At 42.1% G+C, this 20,545-nt stretch overlaps 1 protein-coding gene across 1 annotated transcript in view; it reads left to right on the forward strand.

Annotated features, from left to right (window-relative positions):
* The window catches only part of LOC308303511 (complement C1q-like protein 2), a 21,966-nt gene extending 1,839 nt beyond the window's left edge, over nucleotides 1–20,127 (forward strand). Inside the window, exons 2-6 of the mRNA XM_080747895.1 lie at nucleotides 2,155–2,416; nucleotides 4,240–4,344; nucleotides 12,935–12,997; nucleotides 19,149–19,283; nucleotides 19,683–20,127. Of these exons, the coding sequence (XP_080604021.1) occupies nucleotides 2,170–2,416; nucleotides 4,240–4,344; nucleotides 12,935–12,997; nucleotides 19,149–19,283; nucleotides 19,683–19,963 (831 nt within the window). The 5' untranslated portion in view covers nucleotides 2,155–2,169 and the 3' untranslated portion in view covers nucleotides 19,964–20,127. The remainder of the gene's footprint in view (nucleotides 1–2,154; nucleotides 2,417–4,239; nucleotides 4,345–12,934; nucleotides 12,998–19,148; nucleotides 19,284–19,682) is intronic.
* The last annotated feature ends 418 nt before the right edge of the window (nucleotides 20,128–20,545 follow it).

Here is a 20,545-nt window from a genome sequence, read left to right on the forward strand (position 1 = left end):
TGTGAGTACTGGTCACCACCACTGGTCACAGGAGGTTCCAGACTGGTACAGTAAACTGCTGCAGTCGGTCAAAGAGCTCTGTTGAAACATCCACAGTCTGGCGATGAGCCAAGTTGTTGCAATGTCTCCTGAACATTCAGTGTTTTTCATCATTAAAGGAGTAGTTCACCCCCAAAATGACATTTTTTCCTATTGATTAGTCACGCCATGGAGACTTGAGTTCAATAATACTTTTAGTTTTTTGTCGCATTCCAAAGACAAACATTTGAATATAGTTAATTTACCCCCATTGATTCCGGATGGGTGTCTGGGTCCCCATCCGGAATCAATGGGGGAACATTTATTGTAATCAAATTATTGTCTTAGGAATGCGACCAAAAACGAAAAGTATAGAATAGTGAAGTGTGACGTAATTTACACATCCTACCTGGTTTGTGGTTTTCCTCCCCCATTCTGAATTCCCATAGACCTTTTTCATATTGCGTCATATAAGAACTGTGTTCCAATTATAAACAAATTATCTCAGCGGTTTGACTCATATGGATATGAAGAATCAACTGATGGTGAAAAAACGCTAATGTTACTGTCGCCGAATTAGTTACATATTCGCTAGAAACAGGCTTTATCACTTATGAGTGACTGACTATCATAAACCATACAGAGCCACCTCGCCGACAATATCGCAAAGGCAGTTTGTTTATTCTTGGACCACAATGCTTATATGAGACGATTTAAGATGACCCAATGTTATTCTCCATATAGAATTACTTCCGTGGAACCACAGGATGAGCGAGTCACGTCATGACTTCACTGTTCTATTTGTTACGACGAAACCCATTATTTGCCGCTACTGGTTGCCGATTAAAAATAACTAGTTTAGACTTGTGGTGCGATAAAAAAACGATGTCCAAAAGGTGTTCTTCAGAGTTGCAGAATATGCAGTATTTATTTACAATTTCAGGGTCAGACAATCCCTCAGTCTCAGTCACTTTGCATGATAGAGAAAATAACAACAGCCTCACACTGCACACACAGTCAAAAGACTGTTGGTCTCAAACCCAAAACACCTGTCGCTCATTACTGGTGCTTCCTAAATAGACAACAATGTGCATCACGATACATGGTTAATGATACGATACATGAACAATATTGTTTCATTCATGGCGATACGATTCGAGTCAATGATTTTAAATCGATATAGTAACTATTTGACAAAGAAATTAAATCTGTGTAAAACGTGTAAAAAATCGTATTAAACTCTGTGATTATCTTGCAAATACATGGACATTATATTACAACATATATGCACAAACCCACACCTTTACATGAACACAGAGATTACACATATTTATCAATAGACCAAGAGTAGCTATATGGAATGGAAAGGTAATTAGACCCCTCTTTTTCATTTTCCCTCTCAAAATTGCCAAATACAAGGAACAAATACTTAGTTTCCATACAATCAAATTTTATTTCCATTGCAAAACGATTTGATACCGATTACCGCATTTTAAAACGATACAAAGCCAAAACTGTACAATATTTTGCTTTTGCAAACGATATAGTAGATTATTCCAAATAAAAAAAAAATTCAATTCAGTTACTATATTGTTACCTTGTAGCCCGCTCACCGGACTCACAGATATTTCCTCCCCCAAGCAAGGCTTAGCTTAATTGTGTATGTCCACAAATGGTGTGTGGTTTTGTGTACCATGCTTTTGATACAGTAGATAGAGCAAGGGATGTGTTTTGGAAGGCTAAACAGAGAACCATTAGGCCTACAGTATCTTCACAAGTAACAATTACAGCTTTTGCACCAGATTTGTGTGTGTGTGTGTGTGTGCGTGTGCGTGTGCGTGTGCGTGTGCGTGCGTGCGTACATGTTATCTGTAAGTCAAGTCTAGTTTTGTGATCCTCATTGATGTTTTCCTGAGGTGATTGTGCACTGGGGTACAACCTTGAATTTGAAAGTTCTCGACACTTCAAAGTAACGTCTAAATGGACTCTACATCCTCATAAACCCATAAAAAAGAGGTATCGCTCACGGTTCTTCCCCCTAAAATGACAAAATTCCAGGCCTGCTATACAGAGCTGAGTTTCGTCTCTGTCTCTCTGTCCGTCTGTCTGTCTGTCCATATGTCTGTCTGCCTACAGTGTCTGGGTGTCATCATGAAGACGTGTGGAGCATTGCTGGTCCTCCTGGTGTGTTTGTCTGAGTCTGGGGCTCAGGGAGAGAGAGAGAGGGTCCCCACCGTGGAACACAGGCTGACGCTCCTGGAGGCCAGAATGATCGCCGTCACAAGCAGGATTAAATTGATGCTGGAGGACGAGTGGAGGGAGATCTTTGAGGACGAGATCCGGAAGGAGCTGAACGTCACCAAGCATGCGATGCAAGGCCTGGCCAAACAAAATGCAGGTTAGCAACAGAGTTGGGGTCCGTTACTCAAAAAAGTAGTGCACTACATATTACTACCTTTGAAAAAAGTAGTGCCTTACACTACTTCATTACTCCCTGGAGAAAGTAACTAGTTACACTACTCGTTACACTACTTTTGCGTTACTCCATAAAAAAAGTCTGAGATGCATTGCCAACATATATTAGACGTATTAATATTTATTAGATATAATAATATCTAATACAATACATTATATTTTTCAATGAAGTGAGTCCCAGTGCTCACTGGTGGTCATTTGAATGAGTTTAATTATAATAATAATAATAATAAAAACAATAAATACAAAATTAATTATTTCTGAGCCTCTGGTGCCTTGTTGTAATTTAGGACTCCCATTGTGCAGCAAAAAAAAACAGCTGCCATACATTCATGAGTTTATTCATTTATTTACGGACATACAAGGTTTCCACCTGACATTATATAGCCTATATATGGTTCTCTATCCGTTTGTCAGTAAGTTTAAGCAGATTTCATTCCATTTGGCTCCTATGAATTTTACAGGCCAGGGGTGGACAACCTAACCTGGCGGAGATTTTCCCCCCGCAGAGCGCAGCACAGCATAGCAGCTGGGGAGAATGATCAACGAGGCGATTGATTTACTGTGTAGGCCTACAGCTCAAATAGCTCAAACAGTATCAAACTGATTAGGCGATATAGCTGCTGAAACTTCATGCTTAAAAAAGCAAGATATCACCGATGTTTTTTGCATAAGGATTAAGGATTATATTTATTCCGTCATCATAAGGATGTCACGTCAGAGTGAGTTCACTTGTCAGAGTTGGCTTCTCTCTTTCCCTCTCTCTCTCTCTCTCTCTCTCTCTCTCTCTCTCTCTCTCTCTCTCTCAGCCTACATGGATAGTAGGCTAATTCATTCCTTTGGCTTGCTTATTTCAGGGTTTTGGGTTATTGTGTCACATGTAGGATATTAATCTAGGTTGTTAAAGCAACTGTCGGGTTTGCGCCTCCTCCATATATGGCCACTGCCAATTATAACAGACACTGAACAGAATTTTTAACAATGCCTTTTATCAGCTCTTGGATTATTGGTCATTAATTTGCAGGCCTTTCAAACAGTTGGTAATATTGTCCACAGAAAGTGCTACAGCGTCCAGTCAGGTCGTACACAACGCAGGGAGACCCCAGTTCTCACAATCTGACGACACCCCAAACCCTGCAGCATGATGTGTCCATTTTAAGGCTTCATTCTGATTTGTACAGAGCGCCGGTGCCATTGCCGTGGTGTAAACAGCAGCCAGTGGTGTAAAGATTATTGAAAAAGGGAAATACTCAAGTAAAGAGCTTAATTACTCAAAATTGTACTTAAAATGCCATTTCACCTCTGGGACAACCCAATCTTATTTTATTGTTGTTTGGGACACGATCAACACAATCCTCAGTTCTTTTTTGTGTTCAGTCTTTTTTAATTTTTTTTTTTTTTATATTTTAGTATTTCAGCATGTACTGGTGATGCGTTTTGCATCAGATGATGCAAAACGTATCACTGATGATGCAAAATGCATCACTAGAATACTAAAATATCTAAAAACACAGATTGAACACAACAAATAAATTGTGTTGATCGTGTCCCAAACAACAATAAAATAAGATTGGGTTGTCCCAGAAGTGAAGTACCTAAGTAATTGTAGGCTACTAGTTACTTTACACTGCTGTTTACACACAGCAATGGCACCGCAGTAACAGTCGTCTATACAGTATGTACATTATGTACTGATTGATTGATTGATTGATTGATTGATTGATTGATTGATTGATTGGTCTTCAGAAATGGCTTCCAAACTGAGTGCCTCTGAAGAGAAGGTTGGAGACCTGCAGGGCAGATTAAATGCCAGTGAAAACCAGGTGTTGGAACTGAAAGGAGAAAGTGAAGGTACGTTTTCACACACGCACACACACACACAGGCACGCACGCACTTTAGTTACTAGTTACTTCCACCGAGACTTCTGCATTGTGACGTTGGGATGACCGTAGGAGAGTCTTACCGACTTTGTCATACACTCCTGCTGGATCGTCTGCAAAACGGTCTCTAGTGGCTCGATACATGCACAATGCTAAATATAAGACACCCAACTGCTACTGACTTCGGCGGTAACTTTGCACAATGTATTAGTCTGTTGTTTTCAATAAAATTTGTTTTTACCAAGTGTCACTGCTTTTCCCCATTTTCCACAATGTTGGTTGCAACAGTGCCTCTCGGTGGCTGGGAAGCATTATTATGCACTCTTCCCTATACACATTATACACATACCTCATGTCCTTGTATGAGCGAATGGGGGAAGGGGTGAACGTCACGTGATAAGTGCAGACATGTTTAACCAAACCAGTGACACTCCGACACACACTTGGTAAAAACTATTTTTATTGAAAACAACGGACTAATACATTGTGCAAAGTTAACGCCATAGTCAGTAACAGTTTGGAGAATGACAGCGGTGTCTTATATTTAGCATTTGTGCATGTGTCGAGCCACTAGAGACTGTTTTGCCGACCATCCAGCAGGAGTGTATGACAAAGTCGGTAAGACTCTCCTACCGTCGTCCCGACGCCACAATGCAGAAGTCTCGGTATAGTCCGGGAGCCGTGGGGGTGAACGTGGATTCGCCTGTAAAAGTTTTTTTCTCAACTGATTCTTGTAGCTTGGGGTCACCTCTTAAGGATTCAAGATGATGACCAGTGATATCCATTGAGCATTTTTTATTATTAACCCCTTAATGCCTGAAACACAAGAAATACACCCAGGAGGAAAATACCCAGAAAAATATTTTTTTTCTGGGTATTTAAGGAGGATCTGAGGGGTCTAACTAGGGGTTTGTCATGATGCTGAATCCATTGCAGGCATTTGTTTTGCACAAAAAACATTCCGTGGGCTAGAAATGGCCTCAGAAAACAATACACGTATGGGTGAGTATTCATGTTAGTTGGAGGCCTTAGGGTTTTTTTTCTCGTGCTAATCAGTCTAAAAGTGCAAAATTTTGCACAGATGTAGCTCAGGGCATGCTCTAATGATTTAGCTAGGGCGCCCGAGTCGGCGACCTTCGGGGTCAACACAGCACCCACAAAACTCTGACTCATCACTTTTCATCACTAAAGTCGATGGGAGCCCAACTTGATTTGGCCGCTGCGGCGACCCCGAATGTCGCAGACTCGGGCGCCCTAGCTAAATCATTAGAGCATGCCCTGAGCTACATCTGTGCAAATTTTTGCACTTTTAGACTGATTAGCACGAGAAAAACAACCCTAAGGCCTCCGACTAACATGAATACTCACCCATATGTGTATTGTTTTCTGAGGCCATTTCTAGCCCACGGAATGTTTTTGTTCAAAACAAATGACTGCAATGGATTCAGCATCATGACAAACCCCTAGTTAGACCCCTCAGATCCTCCTTAAATACCCAGAAAAAAAATCCTTTTCTGGCTATTTTCCTCCTGGGTGGATTTCTTGTGTTTCAGGCATTAAGGGGTTAATAATAAAAAATGCTCAATGGATATCACTGGTCATCATCTTGAATCCTTAAGAGGTGACCCCAAGCTACAAGAATCAGTTGAGAAAAAAACTTTTACAGGCGAATCCACGTTCAGCCAAAAATCACCATTTGGCTCCCGGACTAGTAGTTGAGTCTTAACGTAAAGCACCTTGGATAAAGGCACCATATAAAATGGACCATGTATGACAAAACATGACATATTAAGCCTATCCATGATAGTTTTTTTGTTTGTTTGTTTGTTTGTGTCCCTGGTGAGATTGGGACCAGGAACCTTCTAACTCGCAGCTGTATTTTAAATGAAACAGCACTAGCACAGTATAATCTGATGATCAGACTTAAAGGTATATTCAGTGATTGTATTTCATTCAAATAAAAATATAATTGGCACATTTTCCATTCATTCTCCTCACTAGAATGTGTGCTGACCATATAAGGACTTCCACCATGGCCTGTGTTACGAGCATAGCTAGATTCGGTTTTCTGAGGTGGCCAGCCAGTACTCGACCAATCAGGGTAGAGTATGGCCGTAGTTATGTTATTATGTTTAGTTATTAGGCCTGTCACGATTCGCTCAACTCACGATACGATTCGAATCACGATTCAAGGTTCACGATTCATGATGTCACAACGTTTTCAACACAAATTTATTTTCCAGAAAAATTACCCCAAAAAAATCCACAATTCTTACAATTCCAGTATTTTCTTTTCTTTTAACAATACTGTTTTCTCTTATGCTAATTTCAATACAGTAGAACTATCAAATGACAAAAAACCACAATTACATTTCAGTTCTCTTGTCTTCTCTTACAAGGAATCCTGTATTTTTTAGATGTTCTCTTATCCTCTATATATCAATTGCAAATAGCAAATGACAGAAAAGTGTAAACTTATCAATTCTTAAATGTCAAATCCTGTTCTTTTTTTTAAACAACACTCTTACCCTCTTTTCAATACTATATCAAAGAATGCCTTTTTCTTGTGGTACATAGCAAGCCAACTGTACTGTAAGCCAGGCACAAACTAAGGCATAACAACAACTCTTACCCTCTTTTCAAAATCAATACTGCATCGAAGTCAAGACTTAGTGTCTCATTGTGGATAGACTGTTCAAAGTCCCTGACTTTCTAACCCACCATTTCACCTGGTTATAATTTATATTGACTGTGTCAATTCTTGTTTTCACTAGAAACGTTGTTTCCACATTGTAACCAGTGGCAGAGACATGCATCTGTACGTAGCATTGTTGTTGTTAGCCCTTAGCACTGATTAGTGCTATGCTCTGTAGCAGCAAAGTAATGACACAGCACTCAACTAACTGCTATCTTTGTCCATCAAAATCACGGAGCTCTGCTCCTGCTTTAACAAGGCACGCTGGCACAATGAGCAGCAGCTTTGAGTGAGTGAGTGAGCCTTCCTGCTGTAGCTGCGTGACGTTAGATGTTGAACACGCAGGGCATTGAAGAAGGAATTGAGTTTAACTCGAGCGTGCCCTTTGTTGGTCGAATCGCGATTCGTTTTTTAAAACATCGATTTGAATCGTTCCCTAATTAAAACGATTTAAATCGATGTTTTCATGAATCGTGACAGGCCTATTAGTTATGATTGTCAAAATAAACGTTTTGAGAACCGCAGTCGCTCTGAATTAAGAACGTCTGCTAAATGCCTAGATTGTAAACTACTGAACTCATGAAAAGCCACAGTCTTGTAGTAAATCAGTATCATAAATGTGGGGGAGACAGTCGCAGCCCCAGCCTGAAGCCTCAAAAGTCTAGTATCTGCCCTCGTTCCAGAGGGATATCCCTTTGGAGTAATGGTTAAGATATTGGACTTTCACGTGGGAGACCTGGGTTCAAAGCCGGGTGGGGAGGTTCCGATCACCTCTGTTACATTGGTGCCGTGACCCGGATCTGGGCTTCCCCGTAGGAGGAGGTCAAAGGGGGGTGAGTGTGGCGGAGACAGTCGCAGCCCCAGCCTGAAGCCTCAAAAGTCTAGTATCTGCCCTCGTTCCATAGGGATATCCCTTTGGAGTAATGGTTAAGATATTGGAGCCGGGTGGGGAGGTTCGGATCACCTCTGTTACATAAATCACGCCACGTCATTTCACGTCACGTCACGTCACACTTTTCCCCTACTCATATCTCCGTCACCGTTGCCCCAATCCATGCCAAACTTGTCACACACACTCCTTGGCTGCCAAACCACAACCATTTCTCACATGGCCCTCTTCTAGCGCCACCATGAGGCAGATTCTTGCAAAACACATTTTTGGACACTGCTCCTATCACGCAAAGCGGTACACAGTGGCCCTCATTTATCAACGTGGTGCAGATCAAATTTTGGGTGTACACCGAAATTTAGGCAAGTGTCTTTGACATTGGCGTAGGGCAGGATCAGATCTCACGTCCTGAGGTGGTGTAGGATTCATCCTACATGTCTACACCACTTTGTTCCATTGTAGACGTGCGGAGCAGCATTGTCCAACTATCTGACAGGCAATGGACAAATGTATCCACTCCAAAATGTATATCTAACACACTAATACATAATCCCTGTGAAAATTTAACATTTTATAAAAGCGTACATCATGGACATGCACGCCGATTTTATTTTATAAGTGACATTGACAAGCAATTTAAATCTAGCAAATGGAAACAATCTGACATCGCTTATTTGCAATGTAATGATTCACCCATTAAAGAAGTGCTTTAATAACAGTTAAAACGTATTCAGATAAGACTGCCAATCTCGCGGCTCAGACCTATAAGATATACAGAGCATTTTTGGGTGTCAGGACCGCAGCACCGCTATTTTCTTTTTTTTTTTTTTTTTTTTTAAGATTTGTTTTTGGGCTTTTTATGCCTTTATTTGATAGGATAGTAGACTGACAGGAAATGGGGAAAGTGATGGGGAATGACATGCGGCAAAGGTCGTCCGGATCGGGAATCGAACCGGCGACGCCAGCAGGCATCAAAGCCTAGTATGTGGTATGCGCCTTGACCACTAGGCCAGCAGGCGCCCCAGCAGCACCCCTAATTAAATATTTTCGTGGAACGTGGGGTCTCTAAATGTATACAGTAGTTAGTGTACATTATGCTGGAGTTGATGATAAAACCCGACGCTCCACAGGCAGGCTGTGCCCCAGGCCAGCGCACCATCTTCACGCTGTGGATTTATTTTGCCACCGGGAGATCAGAGTTAAAACCATCTCCTCAATAATAGCAGATATAAGCTTGCACCGCGGCACACAACACCAGCCAGCCTCCACCCATAAATGGCCATTTCACTCATCAACCACTGCATTCAGATGACTACCTTGGGGACTGAGCATTGGTTCGAATTGCTTGTAACCAAATGAACGCGCACTGGCTGTGCACGTCGGACTCGGTATGGTTTAAATTAATATCCGTATAATTAATAACGTATTCATGGCGGTGAATTGGGTCATTCATGTAGGGTGCAGTGCTATAACCTCATTGTCGAAGATTGTTAATCCCACATTCCCACTGTCAAAGACTGCTGTTCCAAGTAGTTGCGTGTGTGTGTGTGTGTGTGTGTGTGTGTGTGTGTGTGTGTGTGTGTGTGTGTGTGTGTGTGTGCGTGCACTGCCTGTGTGCGTGTGTGTGGTTTGGGACTATGCAAAATTTGGGGGGAAAAAATACACTGTTTTTTACACTCCATTGATAAATGAGGGCCAGTAGTGATGCGCGGGCCGACTCGGTGCCCCCACCCGCCCGCCAACCCACCCACATGCGGATGGGTGGGTCGGGGTTTTCAGACTCAATTGGCGGGCGGCGGGCGGGCGGGTTATCACCACTCTCATGTGCAAAAAATAAATAAGAATAATCACTTTGCCTTTTATTCTTAATAAGAGTAGGCCTATAAGAATAAGAATACAACGTTTGAATACGAGCACGAGCGAGCGAGTTTTAAAATGCGCCAGAGAGGAGCGAGGTTTCTCCTCCGCTCCTTGGTGCGAGGACCGTCCCAATTCCGCTCCTGTTGGGGCCGCGAACCACATTTTGCCAACATTTGACACAACGTGAGGTCGTGAGCACAGCAGAGAAGATGCACAAACAATTCAACGCGTGTCGCTGATCAGGATTTCACTTATATGTCTCTGTCATCCACACAAGTCCGTTTATAAATACTTTGTGTCGGTTAAGTTAAATAACCAGCCAGTCAACGGATATGATTTGAAACACAACGTTCGCAAGTGAGACCGATTTTTTGACTGAATGAACCAACCACGCTCACCTCGAGACTCGAGTCGCTCCCTTCTCTCCAATCATGGTGATTAATCAACCAACAGGATTTAATATTGTCCGTCTCTTTGCTGTCTGTTTAAAGTGCGACTCGCAGTGTTGCAGTGCTGATTCAATGTTTGGGGGGTCGCTCTTCTAGAGACGTCCCGCGAAGGTCGTTCAACACCTACTATACAGTAGCCTGACTGCACGCGTCAGACTCTATCACACACTTCGTTTTGGGAAGAGAGTCTGAGATTTCGGGTAGACATTCCACTTCTGGGGGGCGGACTATAGCCTATTGACGTCACACACACACACACACACACACACACACACACACACACACACACACACACACACACACACACACACACACACACGCTTAGAGCCCCCGACGGCGACGTGCCGTGACATTGCAAAAATATGTTATTTCTTATAACATATTATATGATTGCATGTTTACGTTAGTGCAAAATGGTATTCAAACGTAATGAAACGGCACTATTGTATAGTTTATTAAAAGAATTCGAGTCGAGTCTGACTCCGCCATGACAGTTTTCACGGACCAATCAGAGTCCACTAGCGACTCACGTGGGCAGAATTGCACCAATCAGAGTCCACTAGGGACTCTCACGTGGGCATAAGAGCTCTGAAGGGATCAGCCTACCACGCGCCCCAAATATAAAGCCCTGATTGGCCCATTCAATTCGCCCGCTCCTCGGGCGAGCTTGAAATAAAATAAATAATCTCGGGGTCAGTCCACACTACACACCACCCACCAACAGGGGGTGGTAATGTGCGGACTGATTTATCAGGCTAACTATACAGGTCTATTGATATGGATATAGGCTTGTTTCTTTGTTAAAACACCCTGTTGCGAGACCTCAGCTCAGAAAAGGTATGGGTCGGCAGGGGCGCGCGACCCAAGACCACGGCAACTCTGAATTGTGCGAGGCGCTGTATAAACTTAGAAGAGCCGTATAGCCTATAAAGATGAGCTATTGTGGAGATGATATATCATCTTTTTTTTAAATGCGGGTTGCGGGGCGGGCGGATTCGTTGATTTATATATTGTTCTGCGGCGCGGGTGGGCGGGTTACGTTCCGTGCGGGCTGTGGGCGGTGCGGGTTATGAAAAAAACCTGACCCGCACATCACTAAGGGCCAGTATGTCTACAGTCATGTCATCAACATGGATCTGTCCCATTTAGCGCCACCATCAGGACGATTTTTTCAAACACATTTTTGGTCACTGCTCCTTAGTCTTACTGGTGTTTCAGTAGTATTTCTGATGCTATCAGACTTAATGCTAATGTTGTGTTTCAGTATAGTGTGATTAGGGTTGCCACCTTTCAGAAACTGAAATAAGGGACACCTCTTCCGGCCGCGCGGTGGCGTGCGTTCCGGCCGCGCGGCACTGCCACGTGCCAAGAAGAAAACGTGTGTTTTAAAGTCCCGAACCCCAGAAATACATAGAATTGTTATAACTAACACACAATATTGTGTAAGCTTTTTGCAGTTTGAAATCAGCAATTGTTTCCAAAATATGACAAATTAAATTGTATGAATATCCTACCTGACCTGGCGGAGACCCGTGCTCCGAAGAGCATTTTTCTAGTTTATATATATTTTTTGCCAGGTCATTCAAGATTTGTGTTGTTGAAATGTTTCAAAAATAAAATTTTCAAATTCAAAGACATTTTGAAAATGTCAAGCTCACACCATATCACATTGCAACCAGTTGTGTGCTTAAAATACGTCTCCTGTGTTATTTCAAATTTCCTTCTCGGGATCAATAGAGGTTTATCTCATCTCATGTCACCTTATTGTATCTTATCTTGACCTGGTAGAGGGGTTGCTGGTGGCTGCTGGTTCCTCCCACCAACCTGACAGAGGCGCACAAAGAGAGTTTGGTGCGATCGTGCTTTTTGTGTTTTTAAACGTCTCCTATTGAATTTACACATCTCTTCTGTGAACTATTAGAGTGTTGTTATTAAATAACAAAACACTCGAGCTTGTAGAGCAGCTCGCTTGTGGGGTAAATCCGCGGTGCTCCCCGTAACGCAGTGTAAATGACTGCAGGCAGCGACTGCCGGCCGGGCTACTAGTGGACTCCATGGACACAGACTGAAAGACCGTGACCAGACACAGCCACCGCACCGAGCCACTGGATGTTTTATGTTTACGCACACAGGATGTCCTGCTTGCCTCCCGCGAGTGCTGCCAGTTCATTATTGTTAAATTCAGTGTTTGAGTGACAGACCTTTATGGGGCATTTGGGAAATACGGAACAAACTGCGTTCCGTATTGGTTCAATACGGAACGCAACATTTCATTCTCAAATACGGGACGAATCCGTATTTTACGGAACGGGTGGCAACCCTAAGTGTGATGCTATCAGACTTAATGCTAATGTTGTGTTTCAGTAAAGTGTGATGCTATCAGACTTAATGCTAATGTTGTGTTTCAGTATAGTGTGATGCTATTGACTTGATGCTAATGTTGTGTTTCAGTATAGTGTGATGCTATTGACTTGATGCGAATGTTGTGTTTCAGTATAATGTGATGCTATTGACTTGATGCGAATGTTGTGTTTCAGTATAATGTGATGCTATTGACTTGATGCGAATGTTGTGTTTCAGTATAATGTGATGCTATTGACTTGATGCGAATGTTGTGTTTCAGTATAATGTGATGCTATCAGACTTAATGCTAATGTTGTGTTTCAGGCCTCCTGGCTCAGATAGAAACCAGGCTGACTGATGCTGAGGGCAAAGTGCAGGAACTGTGGAGTAAGTATTTTTTCAACACATATTAGCATTATACATTCAGGAGGATTGTATTTAAAAATGCTCTAGCCCCCCAGTATCTCACATTACCAGTCCCACTATTAATGAACTTACTGCAGGTGTCTTCAACAGGGAATCCGGGACCCATAGGGGGCCACCAAATCAATGTGTGATAGGAGTGTCTTTTTACACTAGAAAATATTGTTCCTAAAGAAACAATGTCGGCTCGCTTCAAGTATAAAAAAAAAATAGTAAATAAAAAAATAAATAAAAAGTACAAATGCAGTTTGACTACCCCTAACCCTAACCCTAACCTTAAAGTCCCTGTACAGTGAATTAAGCTATTTGTTTATAAACATATTATACATGTAGAATAGTCATCTCTGAAACCCTGTAAAGAAATTGAACATTATTTTACAGCATTGACCACTTTCAGTGTTTTAATCATATCTGGGGTAGCATATTTTCAGGCTTTCACAGTCGTACGTAACACGGTGATACTGTAAAGGTGGTTGCACACTGCTGCGTTTTTCGTTGCGAAATGCGTTTTTCAGGGCAAGGAGAGAGAGAGAGATAGAGAGAGCAAGGGACCGAGTGGTGCGCGAAACGGGCAGCAGTGTGCAAACGTGACTGACATAACGTGAGGTTGATTTTTTTATTCACGCTCTCCGAAATTCACTCCGATATTCGGCCCGAAAAAGCCCTTTGCACACAGGACAGTTGCGTTTTTTTCGTTTGCGGCATGAATAAAACGCATTGGATTTGGTGTGCAAGACTGTGCGGAATCGGCGCTGCGGATCCAAAAAGGTTTCATAAAAGGAGTGATGAGTTTTTTACCTCATGCGACAAGACGCACAAATCGAACTGGGTTCGATCGAGAAAAAAACGCACGGCGGCAGCCACTCGTCGCACGGCTAATTCGGAGCCGGTGTGCATGAGGTCATAGAGAATAATTGTTTTCTTTTCAAAAAATTATATTGTCCGTTTTATCCGTGCGGTTAAACGCGCCTGTGTGCAAAGGGCTTTATAGTGAGCCTAACTAATTTCGGTTCGGCACTGGCCAGACCCAAATATGGGTTGTCGTTCCCGGTTCGGGGGGGGGGGGGGGGGGGGGAGTCAACCGACTAAACTCGGCTCCACGGTGCTGGCGAAATGTTGTGACCTCCCAACTTAATTTCGGTACTCAGCGGTGTCTTCTCATTCATTCAGCCCGGCTTCACGTTCATATTCTCGGCTGTGAATCCAAGGAAACAGTGGTCGTTTGGGAGGGAGACACGCCGACTTCCAAATGATTGTGGACGCCGTGTATTGAGTGTTTCATAGCGAATACAGACAGTGCAGCTGGGTCTTGCTGGCGCGCGCGACACACACACACACACACACACACACACACACACACACACACACACACACACACACACACACACACACACACACACACACACAGCTTTGGTACATGTCTTGCTACTCACCGACCGTTTTAAAGAGAAAAGAAAAGCATAGACACAACGTGGCTAATGTTCCGTGTTGATAGGTTTTCCACAACGAGTTGTGAATGCATGATGATATGCATGCAGCAAGAGAGGCGGCCGCGGCACGTCTATAATGTGAGCTTGTAGATTGAATGTTTTCGACGGAGCTCGCGTGTGTGAGAGGAGAGAGACAGAGAGACCCCGACGCTGCTGCTCACTGCCAGTCACTGGACCTCCAGCGTGCAGCCGCGAGGGCCAGTCAGATATGTATCCGCCCTGCAACGGTCGGGGAGCCCTCCCGAACCGAAATTAGTTAGGCTCTTTATTAGAGTGTGAAACGACCCTAGTACGTCATGAGCCTACTGTACTTTTTATTGGCTACTTTATATCAGGTCAGTTACAGCGGGAAAACAAAACAGAGTGGTGGGCAAACTACTCAAATATTTTACTCAAGTACAAGTATCAATATTGCAATGTAGAAGTAGGCCTACTCTGTTACAAGTAAAAGTCCGGAATTCAAATGAATAAAAAAAAAAAAAAGTATTGGTATCAAAATGTAACTTAAAGGGGCCTTTTCCACCAAAAGAACCTTGGTTCCAGAACCAGTGCCGGTTCAACTTTCTTGGAACCTTAGTTCGTTCTTGCGAACCGGCTTGCGTTTCCACCAGATGGAACCATGATTGAACCAGAGGAACCAAGGATTTTTTTTTTTTTCGAACCAACTTTTACAGTTCGGAACCAACTCCGGTTCTCGGTGGAAAAGCTCACCTCTGGTTCATCCCATAGGCGGGGGAAAGAACCTGAACCGGTTCTTTGCCGGTCGAAAAGCGCCCTCAGAGTTACAGACCTGTAAGGGTCCATTTGGTTCCATTTGTACACTCTCAGAGTTACAGACCTGTAAGGGTCCATTTGGTTCCATTTGCACACACTCAGAGTTACAGGGACCATTTGGTTCCAAACCATAAATATTTTATTTCTGGAGTGGGTTAGTCATTTTGTGCCTGGGTAGCTCAGTCGGTAGAGCTCTTGCCTTTGGACCACAAGGTCATGGAATCGATTCCGGGCACCGCCAACTCAGCGTAGAGTAGCGACAATAAGCCACTCCCGACCGACTTGTTATCCATCTCCTACGCAGTTGTTTACATGTTTATATTTATATTCATATTATTACTATTATTGTTGGGAATGTATTACTTAGAATGTAATCAATTGCAAGAAAAACAGCTTCCACAATAATGTGAAAATAGTCCACGCAAGAAAGAGACACCACACCAAGTCCTTTTTAAGTTAGTCTATTCAAAATCCAATAGTCCAGCACAGTGGTACATCAATATTCCTCTGAGTATAATAGATCTTACATCAACATTATACAGTCCAAATACATCATCTTTACATGTTACAATTTCAAACAGAATCTGATGCTGAGAGAAACAGGTTGGACCAATAATATCACCAGTAAAGGCATGTTTTCACTACAGTTCCGGAATTTTTCAACTTGCCGGGAGTTTCGTTTTTTGGGTGTTTTCAAATAAGCAAAAATGCTGGCATAGCCATAAAATACCTCGTTTTCACTAAACCGTTGCCACGGTATGAAAGTCTGTGTTGCCAGACTTTGCGAGAGAACTAAGCAACCAGGTGTACGAAAATAATCCCCAAAAAGTGATATTATCTAGGCCACACGAGCACTTTAAAACTACACGCATTGCCACATCAGCTAATTGAAAACTACCGATCTACAAGCTCACAACAAATAAAACGAAACGAGCAACTATCATATACAAGCAACTTTACGGAAATGAAGCCCAGAGTCGCTTATAATTAGCAGACATGGCAACACTAGGACTGAAAGACCTAAAAAAAAAAAACAAAAAAAAAAAACACTCTCCCCAGTTCCGTGCGTTCACTACTGCGGTGGCATCGGTGCCTGTCCTGTCTCTTCTCTATCTCACTCTGAACGCTACAAATGGATTTACTAAAACAAAATATTCTTCATGCTCAGCAACAACAACACATAAGGTCCGTTCAGAAAGGATCTCATCTAATGCAACGTGTTGCACCTGTGGGCTTTAAATTAGCTGTGGTCTGTGGACTCGCTCGCTGCTCAAAAGACTTTTAGGCTAATCATCACATGACAACGACGATAAACTAATGATGCACCTTTTGTTGAGAACAGCTTCTTTCTTTCGGAACCTCTCCAGTCCCTCCGCAGATAGCGGAGGAAGAGGTTCCAACAGGAGCTGCCGTTAAGAAATCATTGCACTTTTGCAGGCAGCCAGCCATGGTCACAATGCGACTCTACTCTTCTATAGCCTAAATAATTATTATATCCCTAATGCAAGGACTATATCCTAAATAATTATATCCCTAATGCAAGGTGAAGCTGTATTATATTTCTACTATATCCCATTCACATTCAGATCGTTTTCAATCCCAAATACAAAGCTTTAACTGTTATCATTGGCTCCTTACGCACCTACTTGTCAAAAAAACGTCAAAAATAACGGTATGCGTTTTCACAGAAGGGAAATTTGTATTCTCACGGTACTTTCAGCAAAAATTACTAGGAATTTTGCCGTCACATTTCGGACTCCAAAACTCCCGGAACACAAAATAAGTGGCCATTTTCACATGGCGTGAATTTCAAAATTGCCGTCATTTTTGACAAGACTTCCAGAAGTTTTGCTCAGTGAAAACGGGGCATAAGACTGCCTAATCGGGAGATAAGCGACCATCAGGCCACATGTTTGATCGGCTACTTTTGAGAGGCTGAGTTACGTCTTTTTTAGCAGGCTGCAATGCCAGATATGAGCTATAATGTCAGGAAAAACAAGCATACGTCAGGGAAACAGATATGAAGCAGATAAAAGAACGGGCCCTATTATGATCCAGGTCTTATGCCCTATGCCTTAACTTCTTTGCCTTTTTACTATTTTGTTTTTGTTTTTTAAATATTTCAAATAGCTGATCTGCAAGTTCACAATGTGCAGATGTAGATCAGCATTTGAAGTATTTAAAACAGTTTTTCAAAATAGTGAAAAAAAGGTAAAGAAGTTAAGGCATAAGGCATAAGACCTGGATCATAATTAGGGTTGGGACTCGTTAGGATTTTAACGATTCCGAGTCCTTAGCGATTCCCTCTTAACGATTCCGGTTCCTAACGGTTCTCTTAACGGTTCCAATATATATATTTTTTCATATTTTCTATCATCCATTATACAATTACATAATACACACAACTTAAACCATGGAAAATCAGCTTTATTAAATTACTGCACCCATTTCACTTGGCTTGAACACTGTCGGTTAGGTAGTCTGGCTGTATGCATGAGTCCAACATGTTTTTTATTTATGATTTTTTTTCCTAAATAAAACATGAACGATTGAGACCATTTAACAGTAGTTGTTTACATAAGCCTAATGGGCGTTCAAACAGTAGTTAGCAGTGATGTTAATAGGTTTTCAATGTAATGGGTCCCGGGTCCCAGAAAAGTTTTATGAGTCCTCAATAAAATGTGTTTGAGCGCTGTGAGCTTGTAGATCGGCTATTTTCAAAATGTTTGCCTATTTCTTATATTTATTTTACAATATGGCTTAGTTTGAACTTAGAAATAGGATTTCTAAATACACTAGGCTACAGATACCCATTTAATTATATTTATATCACTGGGACCCAAATTTATATTAAATGTTAAAATATTAGAGTAAAAATGGAACAGGTCCATTTGGTTCCATTTATTCACTGAGTTACAGACCCATAAAGTTTCCAAAAGATTCCCTTTTACTTTGTTTATTAGCAATATAAAACGTTTTTATATTCAGCAAAATGTCAGTAATGGTATTGTCTGCCTCTCATTATTGTCAAGGAAGAAAGTACTGTATGTCGCTGCCTTGCTTAAGTTTCATCAAGGCAAAAAAAAGCACCCTAAGACACACACCAAAGGTTTCACTTCACATGTGTGCGGGGGACGAGGAGGGGGAGCCACCGTTGCACAGAAGTTACTTTCACTTTCAGCTTAGGACAAATGGCAGCTTTTAATCAATGCACAAGGATTTAAGGACAGACACCACGGTTTGATTTGATCATTGCACAGTCAATTATGAAGGGATTTCAAAAATTAAAACGTCTCCATATTGCTTGGGAAGTCTACTTTGCAGAAAATCGCGGCCTTTGCGATTCGCTAATCGCTAGTGTTTTTCTTTTACCGCGATGCGGTGATGAGACCCGTTAAGAGAATCGGACCGGCAAAAATGATTGACCCGGTTCTGGACCCGCTATCATGGAACCGGGTCCTAAAAAGAACCGGTTTCGGGTCCCAACCCTAATCATAATAGGGCCCCACCATGGTGTCCTGAAAAACACCATATCATTGGTCTTAACATAAACTGTAAGATGTTGTCTTCACAATACATAGTAATAATATCCTATCAATTATAATTATTATTATTTATTTGTCTAGATTCTTTTTTCTTTCTTTTCTTTTTTTTTGGGGGGGGGGGTGGCATTCTGAAAGAACTAGCAGATCTACAAGTTCACAGTGTATTGCGTTGTGAGCTTGTATCTATTTGGTTCAGTGAAGAGATTTGGTAATGAGGGGAGTTGAGTATAATACAGTAGTGTTAATAGTATATTATTATGCTTTTATGATATAAACAACAATATGATAATGATCCTGTGTTGACAGACAAACCAAAGGTGGCCTTCTCTGTTGGGTTGAGGAGTGGTAGTGGAGAGGAAGTTGGACCATTTAGTTCTACCACCACTCTGGTCTACCAGAACGTCATCACTAACATCGGCAACGCATACAATCCATCTACAGGTAGGTGGAGATTAAATCATGTTCATTAACTCATTACACCACATATCTATCAGGTATAAATTAATGACCAGTAATCATTAATAGCAGGATGAGAGGACTTCAATATCATTGTTTTTAAAACAATGTTTAAAAAGTGAAATATTGGTTTAAACCACTGACTTATTTCCTCAATATTGATTGATTGATTGATTGATTGATTGATACATTGATTGACTGAATAGTTATTTAGTCATAAATGCAAACAGCAGGTGTTTCATACAGTAAGACAATATAACATAGTGTGTGTGTGTGTGTGTGTGTGTGTGTGTGTGTGTGTGTGCGTGTGTGTGTGTGTGTGTGTGTGTGTGTGTGTGTGTGTGTGTGTGTGTGTGTGTGTGTGTGTGTGTGTGTGTTTTTCAGGTCAGTTTGTCGCTCCATCCAGAGGAGTCTATCTGCTCAGATTCACTGCAATGGGCAAGTGGGAAGATTATGTGTCCATCTTCATGTATAAAAATGACCAGAGACTCATTAATAACCGTTCAAAGAATAATGGTGACGGTAATCTATACGTGTCTAATGGAATGATCCTAGAGCTGCAGCAGGGAGACACAGTTGACATGCGTTTATATGAGGGTCGCAGGCTCTATGGTAGCTCAGCCAACCACAACACATTCAGTGGTGTTCTGATCTATCCTATGTAACACTACTGGTACCATTACTTTATAGAGTGGTATTCTATGTAACACTACTGGTACCATTACTTTATAGAGTGCATTCTATGTAACAATACTGATACCATTATACTTTAAATATCTCCCATAATGTTCATATTCATCTCTCAATAAACTCATAATCCAACACTTAATCGCTGTTGTCAGAGTCTATTTTATGTTTTTGCGATGTTTATTGCAACCGTCAGGTCGCAGTTACTATCAAAACCTCCACCGTCTGTCTGTCCGTCCGTCCGTCCGTCCGTCAGTACGTCAGTCAGTCAGTCTGTCTGTCACATCACACGTCACACTTACTCATATCTCCGCCACCGTTGCCCCTATCCATGCCAAACTTTGCACCCACAGTGGCACATGCTCGGGGACCACCTCCAGGGACCCCCAGAGACCCCCTGGCGCCACTACCAAAAAGTGCAGAAATGACCAAATGACCACCCCAACAGGGCTGCTCACAGGGAATTCCCGGGGACCACCAACTCCTAGTGCTCCAGAACGGATGTAAAAGTGGTCGCCTACAAAATCAGCTCCAAAAATCTGTAGGAGCAGTGTCTAAAA

Source organism: Nannobrachium achirus (assembly GCF_963921795.1).
Source record: "Nannobrachium achirus genome assembly, chromosome: 2".
Lineage (NCBI taxonomy): Eukaryota > Metazoa > Chordata > Actinopteri > Myctophiformes > Myctophidae > Nannobrachium > Nannobrachium achirus.